At 43.9% G+C, this 23,386-nt stretch overlaps 1 protein-coding gene across 3 annotated transcripts in view; it reads left to right on the top strand.

The window, feature by feature from the left end:
- Window positions 1-22,790, top strand: part of CDK15 (cyclin dependent kinase 15) — a 39,925-nt gene extending 17,135 nt beyond the window's left edge. For all 3 annotated transcript variants that reach the window (XM_038143593.1, XM_038143590.1, XM_038143594.1), the window contains 5 exons: window positions 2,186-2,249; window positions 9,241-9,289; window positions 11,904-12,043; window positions 17,335-17,472; window positions 19,811-22,790. In XM_038143593.1, the coding sequence (XP_037999521.1) occupies window positions 2,186-2,249; window positions 9,241-9,289; window positions 11,904-12,043; window positions 17,335-17,444 (363 nt within the window). In that variant the 3' untranslated portion in view covers window positions 17,445-17,472; window positions 19,811-22,790. The remainder of the gene's footprint in view (window positions 1-2,185; window positions 2,250-9,240; window positions 9,290-11,903; window positions 12,044-17,334; window positions 17,473-19,810) is intronic.
- Window positions 22,791-23,386: the final 596 nt, after the last annotated feature.

The raw sequence follows: 23,386 nt of genomic DNA, 5'->3' as shown, positions 1-23,386 counted from the left end.
ACAACAGGTAAAACACTTGTCAGAGTATAATTAATTTCAAATAAATAATTGTAACACATTGTCTGATTTGGCAAGGAATCTCACTAAAGGTCCAGGGTGGGGAAAAAAAAAGAAGAGAAAAGAGAAGAGAAGAGAAGAGAAGAGAAGAGAAGAGAAGAGAAGAGAAGAGAAGAGAAGAGAAGAGAAGAGAAGAGATCACTTGCCCCATTTGTTTTCCATGGGAAAACAAAAAGAGATGCAAGTTTACAGGTTGGAAAAGTAGCTTTTGTAATGAAAAGGGTCAGAAAATGCAAATATACATTCATACAGCATTCAGTGATTGGTGCTCTGAACGCTTTTACTCCTCAATGCAGTAAAATGTAATATTTGCTATAATCCTTATGTAGAAAAGTATAAGCACACGCAAATAATTATTTGTTTAAATTCTTCACCAAAAGAAGCAGAATGCTGAGCTGACCTTGGCAACTATGATTTTACTATGCCCTGAACTTACCCAGTTTCCTCTGATGCCTGTAGAACTGATGTTTGACAACTCACAAGAAACCTTGAAGAATGAGGGCCCGCTGAGCAGAGCTTCCTGGAAAGCTGACAGGATAGCAAAAAGAGAGCAAATTCTGCATTCAAGTTCAAATTCCAACTCTCTTGTGCTTACAGAGTTTGCTTTGGGCAGACTTGCCCTAGTCACATGATACACACACCAGTCAAAAAGGCATCCTCACCCAGGGCTGTCAAATTACCCTTGGTGCAAGCCAACTTCCAATGTCCCCAGCTGGCTGAACACTGCAAGACACCTTCTCTCTGGGGAGCTTTCAAGCTTCCAAGGCTGATTGTACAAGTGAGCAGAGACAAGCATCCTCCCCTTTAGTCTTTGCTGTGGCAGACTGAGTCCATGAACAGTTTGGAACCATGGGCCACAGCAATTGGACACCACACTAACGTGTGCCAGTGATGAGATGCACACCCTGCTTGTGGCTGTCTTCTCCAGGCAGCTGCAATTGTCACAGCTGTTTCCTAGCTGCAAGTGAGAAAAACAATCAATTACCTGATGCTTTACAACTGACACAAGCTGGCTTTGTAGTTCTTCCTTCTCTAATATATTTTTTCACTGATGCCTGTTTTCCAGCAATCTTAATACAAATTTTGGGTAGGCCAAGTTCCCCATGTCATATATCTCAGCTCACATTTTAAGAAACAGGAGTTGTCTCTCATATGCAAAGGGTAACTAATGTGAGACAAATCTAGTGTTGGAGAAGAGAATGTGAATAGAACCCTGAAACTTTTCATGTTAAAAATTCACTGCTTTTGAAGGAAACCTGATAATTCTGGGTGTTGTCTGGATGAAAGCTTTGAATGCTTGGAACTAGCAGTACTGATTTATACTACCATTTCACATGCTGCCAACTCTTCTTAAATATGTGGCTTTACTGCTTTAGCACACATCATCCATATCAATAGGCACAGGGCACTTTGCATGCATTGAGTAATAACAATAAGAACACTAAACATCTGCAACTGCAGAAATCTAGGTATGCTCAATCTTACACATTTCAGCCACTAAAATGAAGTTGGAGGAGGTTTACTGGCCCAGACTTTGCTCAGTGAGCAGCTACTGCTGAAGCCCACAATCCTCAATAAAGGACAAAGACATTGCTGAAGCTTTGTATCCTTCAGAGCGAGGCTCTGCACTGTTTTCTAGCTCCAGCTACTAGACCTGTCTGCCAGCTTTACTTTTTTACCTCAGAAGGCAAGGGTTTCTCTCAGAGCTCACAGCCGGTGCTGCTGCTGAACATACCAGCTGCTGCCAGGGGAAAGCAGGCACAGTAAGTCCCCAGCGCAGCTCTGGTGTGGGAGGACACCTTCAGCAGTGAAAAGCTCTCAACTGTGTGACCCCTGGGCTGGCAAACACAGGCAGCAGTGGCACCTGGCAGTGAAGCTGCATATGCCTTCACTGATGTTCCCAGCAGCAACAGCATTCAATCTCAGCAGGAGCCTTTCTGCTACAGAATCAAGTGCTAAAATGTCAGTGTCCTTTATGCACAATGGTAGATCCAGCACCAGCCAGGACAGTGTGATTCTGGTTTATAGGGAAGGCCAGTCACTCTCCACTGAGAGTGATTCCTCCAACTCCACAACAAGGCAAAGAATGGGCAGAAAGAGGTCATTGTCCTTCTCTCTTCTTTTGCAGGTATTGGGGGTCCCAACTGAAGACACCTGGCCAGGGCTTTCCAAGCTCCCCAACTATAACCCAGGTAGGATTTAACTCATGAGAAGGTCTGCTTTTTCTCTGAGCCACTAGCAACTCCATTGTTGGGTCAGTAATTCTTATTATGAAAAATTCTGTGCTTTGGTGTTACAAAATCCCTTGAGCTACTTATTGGCAGTGGTGTAGGACCTACAACAGGACTGGGATTGGCTTAGTTTACAAACAGAGGTATATGTGTGTGCCAAAGTTGCCTCACTGAGTGCTGGCATGTGTAAGTCTAAAGGAAGACTTCATTGCTCAATGTCTCACAGTATATTTAGTCTCGACTCAGGGGAGTGGAGCAAAGGACCAGTGTCTCCTGGTTTAGACTGGAAAAGCTGACAAGCACCTGGAGATGCAGTTTATCTGAACGTTCCTTATTTTTATGGAGATTGGTTTGGGGACCTTTAAACCTTAGCTTTAAAGGTCACTGTCCCTGATTTTGATGTCGGCAAGGTGAGAAATCTGTGTGATTTACAAAGCTGGATTCTTTTATTTCCACATGAGCTGGTAGAGAAGTCTGTGTCCTGAACTTCAAAGGGCCAGTTGTCTCTTATTTTGATGTGGGCAGGTTGAGAAGTATGCTTTGAAAAGCTAGCTCAGTCACTCTCCCTCTCCCTCTCTCTCTCTCCCTTTCTCTCTTTCTCTTTTTGTTTAATGTTTTCTCCTGGGAAAATATATTCAAGTGTCAGTGAGGGGAAAATGATGAGTACTGATTCTCAGCCTCTCAGCAGGATCATTCTGTAAGAGAAATATTAAAGTGAAATATTAAAAACCCTAGAATGTGAAATTCAGCCATCCACAACCTAGCCATTCTCTCTCACTTATACCATAGGAGAGTGGTGGGGGGAGCCTGTCTATCTGGACAGGGGAAAAAAAGAACAGGGGGGAGAGGAGGAGGGAGAAGACGTGCTTTGAGCAAGAGGTTTACAGGTTTAGTAGAGCATAGTAACATCTTTTCAAAGAAGTGGGTGTTGCTCTGTGACCCAGTCCAAGATGCCCCTCCTTTGATTCTGGTGCATGAACACTAAACAGCCCCCATTTTCACATGGTAGCTGAGATTGGCTGAACAATAACCTGGTCTCACAGTCGAAAGGACTGGAATCTTTCACACAATTAGCTGAGACACATTAATCAAACCAGCGTGAAATGGGAATGTGTCGCTGTCCACAGCAAGTTTAATTTGGATAGCAAGCAAGCACAGAGCAGACAGCTGGAGGAAGCATTTTCTTCTCTAAGTTGTGGAAGGCCTGGCTGGATAGTCTACAAGTTGAGAAGAGTAGTCTGGGAGATAGACAAACGCTCATGTGTGGGAGGAACTAATCACGAAGAAGTTTTTTTATGCCGGTCATCTGCTAATACAAAGCCTCAAACTCTGAGTGATGATGGTTAGCTATCCTGGTGCTATGTAGAGGCACAACCTAGAAATGCAAGCATTAAGGCTATGTTAGCAAAGAAACTTGCACAGACAACAAAGAATGGGAGTGCCTAGACCTGCTCTGAGTAGTGATTCCCTCAGCTCTGTTTTGTCTGAGTAGCAGTGCTGTCCTCTGCTGCTCTGGAGGGTGCCAGTGGCAGGACTGGGAAGGAGAGGACAGGCACCTGGACAGCAGTGAAGTCGAGACATCATAAGCAGTTTTCAAGTCTGACTTGCTTTCAGACTTGATAGAAAGTTTCCCTAGTGGACTCCAGAGGGGCAGAATTGACCTGTGTTGTGCTGTGATACCGGGATGCTGGTGCCTTTTGTTGCTGGACCAGGCAGAAATGCAGGACTCAGAGGACACGTCTGTTGGAGCATCCACAGAGCTGGCAAACACATGGAAGATGCTAAGTCAGTGTTTGGGGCAATAGCTGTGTTAGCTGGACGAGCAATATCCCTTTCCCCTCTTGAGAGCCTAAGGGGCTGCGAGCTGTTCCAGCCACATAATGGAACCAAGCACTTGGCTCACACCTGGATTACACAAAGCAGTCTGGACAGAAGAAGGCTAGTCTGAAGTTGGACTATTTGCCCTACTCATGAACTAAATCAATTCACTTCTTGATGAGACTGCTGGTAAGAAGACAAATTAGTCTCTTTGTTTAAAGCTAAATGCCATTTATATGCTTCTGGGTACTTCCCCTCTCTTCCCTGAAGCACAAATGCTGTTTCCCCCCCCCCCCCCCCCCCCCCCCCAGGACATGCTCAACCCGAATACAATCTGTGGAGTCAGCCTGAGAAAACCTTCTCTCCTGAGGTTATTCCCAGACCATTTGTGCGAATCTGGGTGCCTGGGTTGGTTCAGATAAGCAAACAAACTTTGGAGCTCTTCCCCAAATCTGATGGTTTGAATTCTTTTAGCTAGTCCTATTGATGTTCACACTGAGCACAGGCAGCAAACAAACAAACAGGTTCCTGCCCGCGGCAAGGAATGAACACGGGCAAAACAAAGCGCTGAGGTGTGATCCTATTCTCATTGAAGTTGATGGCAAAACTCCCACTGGATTCAGCAGCGTAGGCTCAGCCCCAGACTGAGACTGTTACTGGAAGGGCTCCTGGGCCAGGTGGGTTAGTAGGAATCTTTGAAATGAAAGCTGGAAACCTTTAGATGTTTTCCTGTCACTGCTGTGGGCACATCCTGCTGCAGTCTGGAAAGGATACAGCATGGGCTGTGGGGTCTGTGAGTCAGGCACACACAGGGCAGCTGGAGGAAAAGCAGCTCCTCTGCCTCCTCTGTGGGCAGCTGGCAAGGAATTAAATGTGCAAAGGCGTTTTTGACTACCCTATGCCCGGTGTCTTGCACAAAGTTCAAGAACAGCCTCATGCCCATTCCCTACGGTTTGCCAAAGTCTCAACCTGACTCCAGGCGAATGGGAAGGATGGGTGAGTAACCTGTTTGTGGCCAGCCCTACAGCTGGTGATGTCACCTGCTCTCTTCAGGAGAGACACTTGGGGTAGGGAATTATGTGCAGTCACAGGGCCTGCAAGCAGGTTGGAGAGCCATTCCCCAGAGAACATGAAGGACTGGGAGAGCTCTTGCCATGCATCTCAGCAGTCGCTGGCTGTCTCCCTGGCTCCCCGGGCTTACCAGCCCTACCCATAGTGACAAGGCTTTGCCCTGTGTTTGTTCATTTGTTCTGTTCCCTCATTTTGCTTCCCCTGAAAGAGGCGGTTGCAGCTCTGTTAACACTATTTTTGAAAGCTCTCATGCTGAGTGAGCTCAAATCCTTGCATTAATCTACTGCTGTGTTCATTTCACTGTGCTGAAAAGCAGTGAGTTTAAATCCCCTCTAAACACCATTGGTGACACCAGAAGGCCAGTGTTTTGATCCAGCCCCATTAATGGTTACAAGTTTGAATCTAGACAGCAGGGGTCAAGGGCAGGAAAGGATTAGGAATCACAGCCCATGACATTAAGCTAGTGCTTTTGCCAAACTGGGAATACTGGAGTGCCCAAAGTACCAAGTTAGTTTTTATTTCATTTTTCTGAAATTTGGATTCCAAAGAGTGGGGAGAAGTGCATATTAATCTATAACATGATGAAGTGAGAGTGAGCTTTACTCCTCGATTTATTGCACAGGCTGAATGATGAATTTACCTGTGCCAGGTAATATCACTTCACAGAGCAGATGCAGGTTTCACACGAGGCCTTTTCAGATGCAGCAGTGACTTTCAAATAAAGCCTAGTTTTTCACGTATCTGCCGGCTTTGGTATGCTGAATGAGATTTAGAGGCTTTCCAGAGTCAACTTCTGCTCCCAGGTACGTGTTTTCAGTATCTCTTGCGTTTCCAAAATGTCACCAGCAGATGGAGGCAACAAGCAGCACGCCCTGAAATGCAAACTTCCCATGACATTTGTGAAAATGCAGATGAAGTCTGCATTCCGAGTGCTTTGGGGTTTTTTTGTAATCTCACTTTTTATGTTGATGTTTCATTTAACACTTGGGATGGCTGAAAACTGAATTCGAAAACGATAAAATTTTTATTGTCATAATAAACTGCACGTGGCTTTGATCTCAAAGGGAAGAGCAGCACTGTAACTAATGTACAATGTATGCTAGCCAGGGTGTAGGGAAGCTTCCCATCTGTGTGGCAATGGGCACAGCCTGCAGTTTCCAGTCTGCCACACAGACAGAGCTCTGCTCCTGTCCTGAAGCCACAGAGATTTCACTAATGAGAGAAATTTTCTCTGTGAGCCTGCAACCCCACTGCCTTCATCCAGCAGTACTTGGCATCTTTTTTCCTCTCTCTTCATCAATTAGGAAAGTTTAACTTTTGTCCTTTGGCTTGCTTGCCTCATTATCAGTTCATTAGCCACTTCCACCTGGGTTTTCAAATAGGAAGGTATTTCCTCATTAGCGCACACTACCGTGCATAAGGATAGAAAATAATAAACCTACGTGCTACCTTTCAGATCCGCTCATACTGTTAAAAAAGCCAATCAGCCCTGCACAATCCCATCATTTTATGTCTACATTATCATTGTGAGATTATTACATCAGTAGTTCATCTACTTTTTTGAATGATCTAAATATTCCTTATCTCTTACCTTTACGGAGTAGCTGTTTACAATTTTAGATTGCTCTTAATCTTACAGTAGGGAAAATATTTACTGCTTTGTTTTTACCCTGCTCAACACAACGGGGCCTCGGCATTCTCTAAGGATTTGTCTGTATGGGGTCAGTCGGGAGATTAATCTGAACTGATTTAAAGTGCATTAGTTAACTGCATTAAATCCTTGAGCAGAGACACACTGTTTTCTTACCCATATCTTCCATTTATAATCAAAGCCCCGTATACTCAAAGTGGCAAATTTGGCAGTCCTCACTCAAGCTGAATTCTTCACGGAGAGATGTGTTTGGACAGGGACAGGAGTAGCTGGCTCACTGACTCTTACACTACCCCTTGCAGATAATTATTAATCTCCAGGTTACATAAAAGATAAATTTAAGTCAAGAGGCTTGCTCAAGACAGCAAACTCTATAATTCAGGTATTCTTCCCAATTCCCAGTAAGCAAGCTGATATTTCTGTTTCTAATGTAAAGAAAAACGTATTTCCTCTTTTGGAATGTTAATCCTGAAAATACACTCTGCAAAAAAAAAGTGACATTTCACTAAGATATCATTGCAATGTTTTGACCTGCTGTTACCAACTCAACATGCACCAAAAAAACCCATGAATTTTTTAAAATTCTGTGTTAAACTCATTAAAGAATATTAATGTTGAAAGATTTCAGTACAGTACTTAAGTAATCTTGGCATTTTTACTAATATTTAATGAAATTGATACATTGTCATAAAATTTTTTCATCTCACAAATCAAATTTTTCTGACAGAAAGTTACCACATCTGAAAGTTTTTGGCCAGCTCTGTGAAGAGACAAAAATTTCTACCTCATACAGAAAAAATTTTTGCCTTTCCAAACCGTTTTTAAAATTGTTTTTCTTCTATTCTGTCAGGAATCTTCACATTGGTAATTTATTTCTACACTTTTGTTACAGTCATGGGGGCAAAAAAAAAGGAAAGATAATCAGTGAAAATGTTACTAGTGATCCAAGAGGAGTGTTCTGCCAGACTTGGTGACTTATTTGGGAAGGGAGTATTCAAGATGCTAATATATAACTTCTATGTATTGGTAATATTCCAGTGCTCTGGCACATAAACAGCCATGAATCCCAAGTTATGTTCCCATTAATGCTCTAGAAATTACCTTAGTATTTGGGTGTAGGAGAACAATTCAATTCTGAACTGTTACTTACCCTGTGAGAGGTTTAACAACCTGCTTGCCTGGTTTAATGGTGCAAGATTGCTGCTGGAAAGGTCAAGGGCTGGAAGTTCAGTCATTTGCACTTTTTCAAGTTTGTCTGTGCATCAAGTCAGAGGCTGGGTCTGGCACTCTGGAAATGGCTGCGCAGGCAGAAGCAGAGGGGACTCCCACTTGGACTGCAGCAGGCAGCTCCTGTCCCTGAAGAAGTGCCTGGTGCTTCCAGGCAGGCAGGGAGGGCAGATGCTCGTGAAGGGTGCAGCATTCACCCCAGCCGAGCTGTGAGTCTGCTGGCAACAGACCAGTGGTGCTTGCCTCCTGCTGGTCTTCCTGCTGTGGGCAATTCTTGTCCAGGCTGAGCTGGAAGAGAGGGGGACACCACCCTCCCTGCTCTCCTTCCCATGACTGGAGTGCCACTGTTCATTCTCTGCTGTCAGAAACAGTGGTCAGGAAAATGTAGGTGGGTAGAAATTGCAGCCTTTCCGATTGCAAAAAAATCTCTCTGTTCATCAGCTCCACGGGGAAATTTTCCAGGCTTAAGCCGTTCATTCGTATCTAAGCCTGAGAAAGTTCATGCTTTACAATAAAGCATTTGAGGAATGTATTCCTCTATATTTACCACAATGTTTAGAAATATGTCCTTGAAAAATATCAAGAACACAGACTTCATAAAACTGCAAACTCTGCTAAGTTCCAGTCTGATAGAGATCACAATAATCAGTGAGTACAAAGCCTCCGTGAGCATGGTTAACTGGACGAACAACAAACTCAGTGAGAGCTGTGGGCAAGAGGAGAGTGGGATCAAAGTGCTTTGTCTCCATCCCCAGTCTTACTGCTGCATCCATGTAGAAAAGCCCCATGTACCCATGGGGGCAATATGTGAAGCTCAGCAGCCCCTTGGAAAGTCAAGACAATTGACTGGGGATTCAGGCCTGCAAACTTCTTTTTGCTTCCTTTGTATGAAGGCTTTAGGGACTTCTGCTTTTATTGATGTCAAAGCTAAGACTCACATTGTAACAGGAGGAGGTCCAAGGCCTATACTCACAGATATATGAAAGGGTTACAGAACTGGAACAGCCTTATTAAGATCAATGCAGGTACTCAAGTCCTATAGGAATAATGTATATTTATAAATGATAAGATGATAGATTCTATAGGGCCCTTTGAAATTTTGAGCACAATTTTTTGTAGGGGCTCAGAGAATGGGTTTTGGCTTGATTCTCATTTAATCTTGTGATTGCATATTACACTTTCTAGAACTGGTTGCTTCCAGGAGACCTCAGAGACTCCGAGTCATCTGTGACAGGTAAGCTACCTATAACAGCAATGTCAAAATTGCCTCTGGGTTTATTTGTTTCTTTATGCAATCATTTAACTTGAAATGAGCTCTTTTGGCAAGCTCGGGAAGAGCAGGGTGGCTCTGTAGTAACAAGCAGATCTAACATCAGTTAAGCAACTGATTTTGAGAGATCGCAGCAAAGGTAGACACATAGTGGGTTTATTATTCTCAGAGGAGCAGTGATTATTCTGAGATAAGCAGTGATTCAATGACTTTGTGTGCAGCTTTCTGTGGGGCACAGTTCCATTGAGAAGGTTGTACTTTCCCAGGCTCTCTTGCCCAGACTGAGGACAGACTTCACACTGTCCCAATTTTCATTTTTGAAAACTCACTGTAGGAATGTTGCTCAACAGCAGTAAGGAAGACATGCTAGGACAGCATTTTCATGAGACAATGAAATAATCTTGTGATTAGCTAGGAGGGGGAAAATCGCATTCTTAGTGGCCAAAGCTATGAGATGAAGGCCATGGTTACACACGCAGCTTGACCAGACACACCAGCACTGCTGAATCACTCCCTAGTGTGCTAAGGGAAGGGAATATTTTTTCAGGCACATATAGACACACACACACACACACACACACACAGAGAGAGAATTTATATATGTATCAGTGAAAGAAATTTATAATCAGACAAAGTGTCCTAACCTAGCTGAGGGAGTAATTCAAATCAAATCCCCCTAAATTGATTTTGAGGCACACAGCAGGTTTTATGGATATGTAGAAAAAGACAAGACAGGATTTGTCCTCAAGATTGTGTACATGAAGATGCCAATAATCCTTTGAGGACATAACCACATTTTTCATTGCTGTTTATTATCTGTTCAGCTGATTGCTTGGGATCCAGCCCTGCTAGGAGGGAAGTGCTCTTCAGAGCAGGATTTCCCAGATGCTGTTCTAAATGGCTGAACAAACATGCTAAAGTTCTCAACAAAGCACAGGTTACTGAAATGCCAGCCATTGTCACACACAGCTTGAGAAACACAGAAAGCTCAATATGTCCCAAACCCTTATAATGCAGGTCCTGGAACAGAACAAATCCTCTCACAGCCAGAACAAAGAAATAAGTATATTCCTTGTGACTGTGCTATATTGCACTTCTGCTTTTTGGCCATAATCCTTTGACAGACCCCATTACAGGTCAAACCAAGGAACTGGCCTAGCACCTCCATGGCAGAGCTCCGGGCTGAATGTGGGCCAGCTCCAGCTCTGCCTTAGAGTCCTGGTGCTGCCATGGCCAAATCACTGCCTTGGAATGCTCAGCTTGGGAGAAGGAAAGAGCTGCTTCATACAGACCGCTCAGCCATGACTCTCCATGGACAATTAAGAAATCAAAAGGGAGCTCTCCACAGAGCTTGGCCACCGCCAGGAAGCCTGAGCCAGGGTGGGAGGCACAGAACTGTGTTGCTGCCCAGTGTGGGAACCTGCAGCAGCAGAGACCGGGGGCAGAAGGTCTCCAGTAAGACAGTGCCATGGCAAGGGCAGCCTGTCACGCAGCTCTAGCTAGAGGCCTCAGACAGGATGCTTTGGCTCCCTGTCCCATACCTGGTCCCCAGGAAAGCCAGGGCTTGAGCTGTTTTTCTAGAGGTGAAAATTCAGAAATTATCTACCACAGTGAGGCCTGATACCTTCTACAAATTTGTTTCTGAGGGTCTCTTTCTCTCCGTCTGTCTTGGTGTTTTTTCCTCTTCTTTTATATTGGACATTTTATCTCCTCAAAACAAAAATGTCAGCATGTCAAATGTCCTGTACAGGGAGGGGGAGAGCAGGAGCAGGGGGATCCCAGCCCCTGATGTCACTTGGAGGGGAAGCACCACTGGGGGCCAAGGGAGGAAGCACAACAGGCCGTGCTCTGAAGCTGAAATGTGATCAGAACAAACAAACAAAGTAAAAGCTGTAAAACTAAATGACTATTTTTATTTGTTTCCTTGTTGGTTTGTTTTTGCTCTTCCACTTCCTTGTCCCCAGCTGTGTGCTCCTCTAGGGAGCAGCCACTTGGCATTGGTATTTGCTGGGCATGGAGCATATGTGTATTACATTTATTTTAAGCCCTCATCCTGAGAAACAGATTCTTCTCTGTGAATCCCCAACACATTTTACAACCAGCTGCACTACTGGTACTGGGGTAGGAGAAGAGGAAATGGTATTTTCTTTAGGTTTGTTGGGTTTGACCTCTAGTCTTCTCATTGGGCCAGTCACATTATTTTTTACATTTGGATTGTCACTGTAAACTGGTACCAACAAACTCTGATATTACAGTTACAACATGTAAAATATAATCTCCTCAGCATCATTTCCCCTTTCACTTACAACCATCTTTTTAAAAACCAGAAATTGGTTTTCAAAATTTGTCTGTAAACATGAGTTTGAGCTGAAATCCTGGATGCATATACCCCAATGTAGTCAAACTCAGATGGAAAAGCAAATGTCCTGCAAAGCTATATAGCTGGGGTGGGTTTATCCAGCTCTCCTGTGTCCCTCCACTATCTTTGCCTCAAGCTGATAAGGGCTGGGTCATGTTCTGGTTCCAGCTTTCTGGCTCATCCTCATCTCCTGTGCTATTTTTGCTTCTGTTTTCCTAGGATGAGCAGGGTGCCAGCAGCAGAGAATTTGGCCTCCAGGATGCTCACAGCCTTCCCTCGAGGCCGAATCTCTGCACAAGATGCGCTTCTTCATAGCTTCTTCAGCCCTCTGCCTCCTCAGCTCTATCAGGTTCCTGCTGGTAAGTTAACTCTCAATTTCATCTCACCAAGAAAGAGCTGCTGCACATGCTATTTACTGTGGCTTTCCTCTCTATTTTGAAAGTCTCTGCCATTCACCCGGATGTCTCTCTTTTCTGCCTGCACTCCGTCCTCACTCCTATAAGCTGCAAAGTTTACATCCTGTGCCAAATTTGACAACTTGTTTTTCTGTTTTCTTCTACTTGACCACTGTGTTAATACTAGAAGGGGACCTTGATGGGCTGCTACCATGGCCCTCTGCAAAGCAGAAGTGTATATGCTTTGACAGGTCATCTCTCCCCCATTCTGTAACCCCAAGGGCCTGGGCATTTCCCCAGCTCACACTGTGTGCTCAGTGCAACTCACCCACTGGTCCCTCCTGATGTCCTCAATTCCCATCTGCTCAGCATGGTGTGCTAGCCCCAATTCCCTCGGACTGCTCCTCCCACTCCCTTTTGATGTTGAGACAGCTGTTCCTTGTACCCTGTCACACCAGTTCTCCCTCAGTTTTACCTTGCTCCCTTCTCTAAAGCACACAGCTGCACACACAGTTGTGCCTCTCCTGGCCTGAGCTGACAAAAAATACAGGGTCTCCAAGCAGCTGAGTTCTGCTCCTCAGTAGGGAAAGCTCCCTCCTGTTGCACTGCAGGCCAAAGGGACCTTGCATTCCCTGTTGCCTCCTGGGCACCCTGTACCCTAGTTAGTTTGGTGGTGTTTTTTAAGATAGGGGCAATTAAGAAAAAGCCTTCATGGACTGTGTTGTCAAGCTATTGGAAAACCAAATTTCTGGCTCCTGCGACACATCCCAAGTGGAGAAGCAGCCAGCTAGCATCTCTCCCAATCCCCCAAACTGCTGCCCTTCAGAAGGTGCTCTGTGTGTGTATGTGCTTGAGTGAGAGACATCTGCATTCCTTTTCTGTTCACCCAGCCACAGAGCACAAATCTACTTTGACACTTTTAGAAAAATGAAAAGATGGAATCTCGCAGGAGCCTGCCTGTGCCGGGGGGGGAGGAGGGGAGCACGCACAGCAGGAGGGAAGTTGACTTTTCTTTATACATATAGGGTTTTTTCCATGCAGAGTTTAAATTATGCCTGATAAAAGGAGTTTCGTGGATGTTTCAGTTCTTTCAAACCCTCCTGGCTTCCTCCCAATTAAATGAGGTTTGTCAAAGCCACAGGGCTCTGCTGCTGCCAGAGAGGCGGACAAGCACTTCCCGCAGTGACATCTCCAATCCCCAAGGGAGAAGATGAAAGTGTCAGTGCTGAGAGAGAGAGAGAGAGAGAGAAAAACAGGTACAGAGACAGACAGTGTGGAGAAATGGAGAGAGTGAGGAGAAATAGAAGGAGTGAGAAAACAGATTGGCATCATGTGTCAATCTCTCCTATATGCTACCAGTGAGGGGACAGATTCCTTTCACCTGGGTTTAGGCACCATCCCATATTTATTATCCCCATATTGCAGCAAGAAGTATCGTGTGGACAGGAAACTGCATGGCGTTATCATAGCAACCGAAGTGTTGAGAGCAGAATCAAAGTGCACAGGGCTGAAACAAGTACAGTACGATCATGCAAGACCATATTCATGAGTGACTCATTAAGCCTGTAAAATTTAGGCTATTCTGAATAATTCCCCATGTAGCCATTCCTATTGCCATAATTGTTTAAGACATTTGCTCTCTTGTGTCGCTTTGGCATAACAATCTTTTGGAATTTAACTGTATCATTTTAAAATTCTTGTTGCTATGATAACAGTGCAGATTTCAAATATATTCTGTTCCCACTTTGTTCTGGAGGATGCTGGCTATTAGTTGCCATCCTCTGAAAGGGAAAGTTAAAGCAGAAGGGCAGAATGTGATCTGGAGATGAAAGGTGAAAGAAGAGGGGGTTAATCCTAAGGTGTGTAAGAGAGTAAGAGGGAAACAATGTTTGAAAAAAAAAAAGGTTCTGATAAGAAATTAGTCTCTGTTTTTATGAAATAATTGTATCCATAACTGTCCTTTTTATAAGTTGTTATGACAAGCTGGAAGCTAGAGGATGTTTTTCAAAGGTCAGTTCCTGGAAAAATAATTGGAGAAATCACTGTTTCGAAGTTAAGTACCCCTCCAAATAGCATGTTTCTGATTCCTAGGGGGAATGTTAATGGTTAGAGGCTGGCTGCTGCCCCTGGGAAGGGAGAGAGGGAGCACAGGGCTCTTTGCTTCCTCGAGAGCAGCTCCTACAGAATGCACAGGTTGCTGTTGCTATGCTCATCTGAGTGCAAAGTGCTGGGAAAAAGAGTAGCCTGTGCTCAAAGGGAGGAAGAAGGTTCTCTGTCCTCTGAGTGGGGCTGGCCCACAGATGAGCCTCTCCTCCAGCTGCTCATTCCTGTGCCTGTAGCTCTAGGAGGGGATTCCTGAGGCCCGGGTTCAAACTTCACTCATCATCTTGGTGGCCTTAATTTTACATGTGCCACCAGCACCTCTGGATATAAAACCAGAGAGAGGTGCAGGGGTTTCTTCAACTTCCTTTCCTTTAGGCTAGTAGCCTGAGGGGTGGCAGTGATGATCTTTTGTAAAACCGGAGCATTTGCTGTCCTTTTTCTGGCCAGAGCCAATCTTGAGACAATTATCTTTGTGCAGTGCAGCCCTGCACTGCAGCAGCTCTGATAAAACTTCATTCTAACCCTTTGCCACCTGCTAAAGCAGAATGTTTTCTGTCCAATTAATCCCTCCTGGAAGAAAGATGAGATCCTTGAATCAAGAAAGCATGAGCTGCGCTCTCAACTCAGTGTCAGTCCTGAAGTGCAAAAGGGCCTTCTGAGGAGGTATCTCACTCTGTTGTCAGACAGGTCAGACATAGTAACAATTGCAGCTTATTATTCTTAGTTATAGATTTGGTTTATTTTCCCTCTCTTTTTCCCTCCAATGCTTTAGAGCAGGCTTGCAAGAAGGGAAGGTAAGCAGTGGGATTTGGGGTTATCAACAGTGTACTCCCAAGAAAACACACTTCAAGAAGGGCTCTAGCCAAACCACACAGGCACAGGGGCCAGGGAGGCCTGAGCTGGCAGCTCAGATCCTTTCCCCACCAGACCAATGTCTAGTCTCGGGAGAGACCTTTCTCTCAGTGTAGGAGACGTTCAACCTGGCCGTGCCCTCGGCACAGCAGTTAGTAAATTCCAGTACATGCTCCATGAGGAGGATTGTGTGTTGCATGGATAGGATCTCAGCTTTGACTAAGAGGTGCTTGCTCTTTTTGAGTACAATTGGTCTCTAATTGTTATCTCCCCCAGCAACACAAAATCAGTGCACCAGGTGATGAAGACGCAGGCTGTTTCTCCTGAAGCAGCGCACTATTCAGCCTTTCAGAGACAAGGAGGAGGAGGAGGGAGGCTTGATGTTGACAGTCATTTTAATGTCTGTTGCATCTAAACTAAGACAAAGCAAGTAAGTGTGGGCAATGAGAAGGTTAAAGCTGCAAGCCATTGCCTACCAAAAATCCCATTACTGTTGGGATTAGCCAGCACTGGTAAGTGTTATCACAGGGGACATATAAAGAAGAGCTGGCTTTCATCATCCCTTATTTGGGTTGGCTGGTTTCCCTAGGTTCTCCTACATAGCAAAAAGGTTCATACAGTCACTTGATTTTTTTACCACTCTGCTTTGTGACCTCTGTACACAGCAAACAGATATCTTTCACTGTAAGTCAGATACAGACACCTACAGAGTGTATGAGTCTGGTTTATAATGTGTCTTAATACAGGAATAAACCAAAGCTGGTGATGAGCAGGAAATCAGCTGCCCCTCCTAAGCCAGAAGCATTCTTATCTGTGAGGTGATAAAACAAATCTTCATTTAACTCAGGAAACCACCCCCCTTCACCTGGTGTGATCCCCACAGTGGTGGAAGATGTACTTGCCTTCATACTGACAGGACATGAAAGTTTTGTATTGTGTCATTAAGCCACCACCCTAGGAAAGAGCTGTTGCAACATCACAGCAGATGCTTGCCAAGTGCACAGGGCCCTGGACATGTTGCCCTGTTGGAGATTTTCCCTGCACGCTGTCCTGGGGCAGGCATTGTGCTGGGTACTGTTTAGGAGCACGGGGCAAAGGGGAAGATGGGAAAAGGAAAATTTCCTTTGCTCACTCCCCAGCTCCTGCTCTTGCAAAAGCAACTGGCGCAAAGTTTGGCCCACATGACTTGTGGAAACAAAGTCCTACAGACATGGATCAAATGCGCTGACTCCCATTGATCTCAGGCCAGAGAATCTCTATAAAGGTCTTATTGTTCAGGGAGACAAACCACTCTTGGGGGGAGTGCTGTTAATACCGTTCATGGAGGCAGACACTATTGCATCAGAGGTTAGCAGATGTTTTTCTGTGTTTTGTCTAATTGCAAGTTATAGCTGAGGTTTCTTTAACTTCCATTTCCCCTTTAACGCTCTTAAATGCAAATCTGAAAAGATTTAGTTGTCTTGTTTCCTGTGAAAAGACATCCAGACTGGAAGTCTCACACAGTCATTTCCCATCCTCAGGTGCACTTGTGACTTCACCGAGTTATCAGCAGAAAAGAGTAAATAGGGAGGTAGTGATCAGATTTCTAAGGCACAAAAGTTAAAGCTAAGTTTGAGATTGTGACAGCAAGCAACCATGAGCATAGGAACTCAATTAGCCTGAAAGACAACTATCTCATTATCTTTCCTAAAATGATATAAATACATAAGAATATAAAAATTTAAAATAAACTCTCTATTGACTGTCTAGATGACTGAATTTCACTGCTCAATTTCTTTAAACACCCACTTTAGTATTTATTTATTCTAAGCGTGAAGCAGCTACGATAATTAGACTGTCAGATTTGGTAAGTTAATGAGGAGTCACTGGAGTGGAAGGTTTTGCATTTGTGAGATTGCTGAAGGAGAGAAGCTCTGTGGCTTCGCTCTATCTCTTTTTTCTTTTTCTTTTTTTCCCCTCTGCTGGGTGGGAAGGAGAGAGCTTGGCAGTGTGCAGATCCATTTGAATCCTTTTGATTAGTGGGTTGCCTTCCTACCACTGTTCTACCAAATAGTATTTTGCTGGTTGCTCCAAAAAAGAAAAAGAAAAAAGAAAAGAAACTGCAGATGAGACTTCTAGAGAAGACTGTCTAGATTAAAGAAATAATTTTCCAAAAACAATCAGAAGGAATGCAGCTGTAAGAAATGGTATCTTGAATTAGTTTATATTGCAGCTAATGTCACAGGAGAGCATTAAGAAAGTAGCACAGTGAAGGAACAGGACCCTTTTGCAGCTTTCTCTTTAACCTGATTTTTCCACAGGACAATCAGTGCTCACAGTTCCAGGGGTGAGACTGCAACCTGAAATCTGTGACCTGTTTGCTTCTTACCGAAAAGGCCGTGTCTCAGGAGGTTTGAGCAAGTTTTGGTAGAAATCGTGGACGATTGAAAAATTGTTGGGTAAGCATGTAGTTGCCATTGTCAAAGCTGCTGCCATCACCCTTAGGACATGAATTCCTTCGTGTATTGAAGGTGGGAAAATAGATTTGATACTCAGGGCTGGATGATCACATCCAGAATGAGAACAAAGTGGGAAATCTCACATTCAGAGAGAAGAGATCAGCAAGCCAATGGCCCCCAGTGAACAATGTTCAGTGGTACCTGGGAGGTTTGGATTTGGTTTGTCAGATTGCCATGTCTCAGACCAGTGCCCTTTCCTCCAATGTCTCCCCTGTTAAAGTATTGCTTCATTTTCCCATTGCTTAAACTGACCTAATTGCTTTCTTCTCCTTTGTCCTTGCCTACTGAGTTCATATTTCATACCTTACTTGTTTTGATTCTACACACATTGGAACCTTAGCAGAGCCAGGCAAAATCTCCTTATCTTGTAATATCTTTGGTTTTATTAATCACTATTTTAATGTCAGGTTTCAAAATTATGCTTCAGCATCAATATTTTTCATCTTTTGTTACAGAAGACCAAAAGGTCGCTTAAAATCACTGTTATTAAAAGAAATTACGAGAAAATATCCTTTTATTACATCCTGTCTCTTTGTTTACTTTGTGCATTTGTTAGCAGCATGTGTCCTGTCAGTGCCACTGCTGGGTCTCTGCTTGCAGGGCAGACCTGGAAACTGATTTTGAGGCCAAATTAGTTTGACTGTCTTATTGTCTGCCAAGCTAAGAGGCAGCCTAAGGATAGCAGGACACACCTCAGCTACCCATCTGTGCTTTCAAATGCATGTAGATGGCGTGTACCTGCTATAGGATCAGGTCCCAGCACTCAGTGCCTGGTCTCAGCCTCTCTCTACCCTTTCTGCCCTCATCATGTAGACAACAGCAGGCAGAGAGGCCAGCCTGGAATCCTTTGAAGAGAGACCTGCCATTGCCAGCTCTGTGACCAGATTGGGTTTTGGAAGCAGCTTGAATGCCTTCCCTGCTCACCTGCTCAGCTGAGTGCAGACAGAATGGCTTTTCCCTCTCTGTAATCAGAGAGGAACTAATCCTGCCAGAAAGCTGGCTGTCAGTTCCACTAAGGCTTCTGGGGCAACTCACTTGAGGAGGGCACTCATGCATCAATGTTCTGTGAACTTGGATTTGGCCCATTTTAAATGATTTAGAGAGCATTACACAAATATATAATTTAAAATAGTGAAAGCTTACAATAGTAGGAGAAACTCTTAACATTTTTTGCTATGTATTAACCTGTCCTCAAAATGATTGTGTCCCTTTTTTTTAGCTGCTTACAAAGCATGCTAGACAAGCTTAAATGTCAACTCAACTTTTCTTCTGCAGTTCATTGCAGGAAAACATTCTATATGTGATGGTGTTCATATTATTAATTCTCTTTTTAAAAATGGCATCTGGATTCAGACATGCAAGCAAGGTTATAAATGAAACAGTAATATTTTTTTGTCATTTTAATAGGCTACCAGTGGAAAGCAGGGGCTTCTGTATGCTTTTTCAAATCTAATGAGAGGCAGATAGGCATCTAAAGCACAACAGCCTCATGCTGGCACATGAGAGAATGGAATTTCCTGGGAACATAATGAAACTGGCCAGCCTTCCTTCCTTTGCCAACCTAAGTTACAAAAATAGACAAAACCAAAAAACTAAACATTCTAGGCTCCATCTTGAATCCATGGGCCCTGAACAACACAACAAGGGACAAAACATCATCACAGACTCCTCCTTGTTCTCCTTCTAGTTTCAGGAAAAGATGAGATACTGTCAGTTGACTATCCCAGGGTGATATATACTCCATGCCAACACTCCACCCTGCCCTATTTTCTGCCCTATTCCACCCACCACTTTCCCTCTACCTGCTGAGGAGGAACATATGGGTCATTGGAATCTGCTGCTGTTCTCATTCTGCCTCTCAAAATGAATATTCAGATATCTAATGCTGCACCTCCTACATGTATGTGATACTGTACCAGCTAAGTGTAGTTGGATCTACAGGAAGAGAAAAGCCTGCTTTAAACCAACTTTTCACAAGCAGGATATCTGAAGGCACTAGCCCTGCAGAATATTTGTAATTGGGATTTATCTTTCTTTCTGATTCAGGACTTAGGCCATGGATTTTTCCCCTGATAGAGTTTCTCTGCAATAGGGGCAGATTGTACCCTCCCTTACACCAAGGACCTTTGAAATAACTCCTTATATTGACAAAATGAAGAAAAGTCTTTGAGATTATTAAACAAGGACACAGTTTGAGGAGTGGGGTATGTGTTTTTTGAAAGTCACCTTTCATAGAAGGGAATGAAATTGTGCAGATGTCCTGCCTTTTGTTTTTCAGAAAGCAACGTCAGAAGGATTGACTTGGCAACGAAGAGGCAACAGCACAGTCTGGACACTGGACTTGCAGAATATACTCAGCCATGTGTCACTTAATAGAGAGCTCCCTGGACCAGAAGATCGATGTACAAACAGGACAGATGGGGACTGACAATTGAAAGAATGTAGAGGCTCATCCAAGGCTTACAGAGACCTGTCATTCCTGGGGTATGCCTACAATCTCCTTCAACAAAAGAGCTCCTGAGGGAAGGAGGGGATTAGTCAAAAGTTGAGTGAAGTCTCCAGGGAAGATGGTTTCTTGGATAGAGTTGTCAACAAAAGGAATTGTTTAAGACTATTTGTGATAATTTCCTAGAGGGAGCTTCTGCCATTACTAACAGGATTACCAGCATACTGGTTCCACCCCAGCAGAGCATTAGACATGTGCATTGCAGACTGGTTGCTTAGAGCTGAATTCAGGGGTCTTATACAGCATCCCAAATGTGTGCAGGTGTTGATGAGCAGAGGGGAGATGGCAGAGAATTAAGATGCAGCCAAATGCAGTCCATTTTTGGTCCAGCTGTTGCAGAGAGTCCTGGCTCATTAATGAGTTTCCACAGTGTTTTAATCTCCTTGATCTCAAGGCTGCTGACAGACCATAAGAAGGAAAGCTAATCTGAGGTGAGTGCTGCTGGGGATACATGGGGAAATCAGAGACCTCTTTCCCAACTGCAGTTGCTGTGAAATTTCTCATAGAATTTTTCCTGGAAGAATTGGGAAAGCAAGTAATTTACTGCATTCAAGTACTAGTCTGCTTGGTTTCAGTTATCTCGGATACTTTTTCTTAGCTCTGGGACATAGAAACCAGTAGCCTTGGTGTAACCTACAGTACATCTGGGAAGAAAACGAAGACAAAGATAAATCACTGAGGTGCAGACAGACAAACCTTCTTGAATATTTTTATTAATCTGAGTAGTGTCACTGGCATGGCTGGGAGAACTTCTCTGAGCAAGAATTGTGCAGAGCTTTGAGGCGCTGGAACAAAACCAGTCAAAGAGCCATGGGTGGCAGCCATAGAAACAGCTGAAAGGTGAGCTTTTAGTTAAGAGAGCTGCATCTCCAGCCCCACTCTAGTCCATCGTTTACCAAACACACACTGCAGATCTGGGCAGGAAGCAGCACAACAGTTTATGTTCCCCGCCGCCCTTGCTACAGACATAATTTCAGGAATGTATAGATTAGCTACATTAAGGGGGACATAGACTATCTGCAGGCACTGCTCAGTTAAGAGGACAAGATTTTCCTTAGGTTCTGTTCCATAAAATTCTCTGCCTTAATGAAAAGGCAAGCTATGTCCCAAAAGTCTTTCTACCTCTAGATTGCATGGACTTGGATCTCCCAAACATCAGCCACTCTCAATGACCTGACCTCCCTTTGCAATACTGAACAGAGCAGCTGTACATGATGCCCAAGTTGGGGTAGGGGTTGTTTTGCATTGCTTTTGCATTCTTGGAGATGTCTGGACTAAGAGCAGTGAAGAAGCAGGAGCTCCAGGGCCTGCAGTGGGGTGGTTGTGGCTGAATGTCTGCTCCTAATTGAGAACAACTAAATGTTCAAGATATGAACATATCTTGAATCCTTAAATGAAAGGATTTGTTATGCATGGGCAGTGAGGGATCTAATGATGAGAACTGAGTCACTTTTCCTCATGGTCTATCCAGAGCATCAATTGTAAATTTCTTCTGCCCTGGAGCAGTGGGACAGAATGGCTTTGCTGTTTTACATAGCTGCCACCCCATAATGGCCATGCCATTGCTAAATTTAGCCATATGCTAAATTGCCAAAGAGTCAAATGATACCTTATAATTCTGTATCTAGAGGGGCAGAAAGCCAGGATGACCCTGGATATGCTGCAACCCAGAAGTCTTCTGTTCATTAACTCAACATTGTAGGCCCAATGCCTAAAGTATGCCAGATCAGAGAGAAACTGACTCTGAACCACTCCTCAACTAATGGGAATACTATTTACATCAGGAGTACCATCTCAGTAGATTTTCCATCCCCTGGCCTGCACAATCTCAGGGGCAACAGCCTTCAGGGAAAATGGCTGTAGTGTTGGAATGAGTCAGAAAGAGTAGGTAACAAGAAACATGTCTGAATCCATGTACCAAGTTAGTGCCACCCAAAAAGGCAGTTCTGCTTCCCCCGTTTCCCTCCCTGCTTCAAGCTTTACAGTCTTTCTCTTTTTCTCTCTGTCACCTTTGTAAGCCCTTGAAGAACTGATTTAATTGACTAAACAGATGGAAGACTATGAACTCTTTTGCTGAGTTAGTTTTTCATTGTTTTAGTGAGCTGAATCAGATTATGCAGGGAGAAAAGTACCAGACTTAATCTGGTACTAATGGTTGAGTGGGAAGTAGGAAAGGAGGAGGTGGAAAAATCCATAAAGTTCATATTCTCGTATCTCCAGCCTACTCACATCTAGTTCCTGTGGTGTGATCATTCCCTGTCACATTTGAATGTCTGATGTTGTTTTGAGATAATAACTGAATGGGTTCTGGCAAGTAATTGCTCAGTACTGCTGTCATTTATGTGGGCCCATCTCAAATCCAAATGTTTGCTGTTGAACACCTCACAAAAACTCCCAGATGTTAGCAGAGAGGTGCAGGACTGACCTTTCCTTTTTTTTTTTTTCTTTTTTTTTTTTTTTCCCCAGAGAATACTTTCTTTTGGCAGGGGCAGGATGGTCTGGTAAAGCAGGTGAGAGTTTATAAAGTGCATGTAAATGGAGATCATTGTGCGTAGGGGTCATCAAACTGTTTCTTCTCACCACCTAATAAAAAACCAAAAACAAATCTGAGGTTTTTGAGAAATCCTTTAACATCCTCCTTTATGTTAAGAGAAGTTAACATCAGACTTAAATATTTGCTTTAAAAACATCTGGAAGTAAATGAAATAACTTCTTTCCCAGGCAAGGATTCTGTTTTGTTTCAGCCTGGAGTAAGTTTGTTGGCCAAATTATACATGTCCAAGGAAAGATCCAAGGGCTTTAAAACTAGCAAACCCCTGTCTGCAATGGTGCAAGTGGGCAATGCTCTTTAAAGTGTGTGTGGGGGAGGGAAATGCCAGGAAAATCCCCCTCACAAGCCAGAACTGCATTTGGGGAGCCCAGATGAAAGCTCAGATGCGGGTCATGTGACAGGTGTCACTTCAGTAATGATATTGGGGCAGAGATAAAAGTCCTCGCCGGCTGGTCATGTGACATCTCTTCATTACTGGCACAGCAGGTGGTCGGAGAGACTCAATGCCTTTATTTTTTATTATTTTTTAATTTTTTTTATTCTGTGATAATGAGAAAATGTTTAAACTTCCATCCCCGTGTTTAAACACTTCTTCATGCTGACAGCAGCAGGAGATCCCTTGATCAGCTGTCAGATGGGAAAGTGCAATTTTTCTGGAAAGTAAACAGCGTGTTTGCCAGTTGGAAATCATTTTCTGTTTGTTGGGACTGCTAGTCGTGATGTGATGGAGCCATGTCACAGCATCTGACAACTCGGGAGTGGGGAATAGAAAACAGGCTGAGAAATGGAGTTTAGAC

The sequence above is a fragment of the Motacilla alba genome, chromosome 7 (genome assembly GCF_015832195.1).
Source record: "Motacilla alba alba isolate MOTALB_02 chromosome 7, Motacilla_alba_V1.0_pri, whole genome shotgun sequence".
Lineage (NCBI taxonomy): Eukaryota > Metazoa > Chordata > Aves > Passeriformes > Motacillidae > Motacilla > Motacilla alba.
Note: the sequence above shows the minus strand (reverse complement) of the source record. Positions and strands in the feature narration are given on the sequence as shown.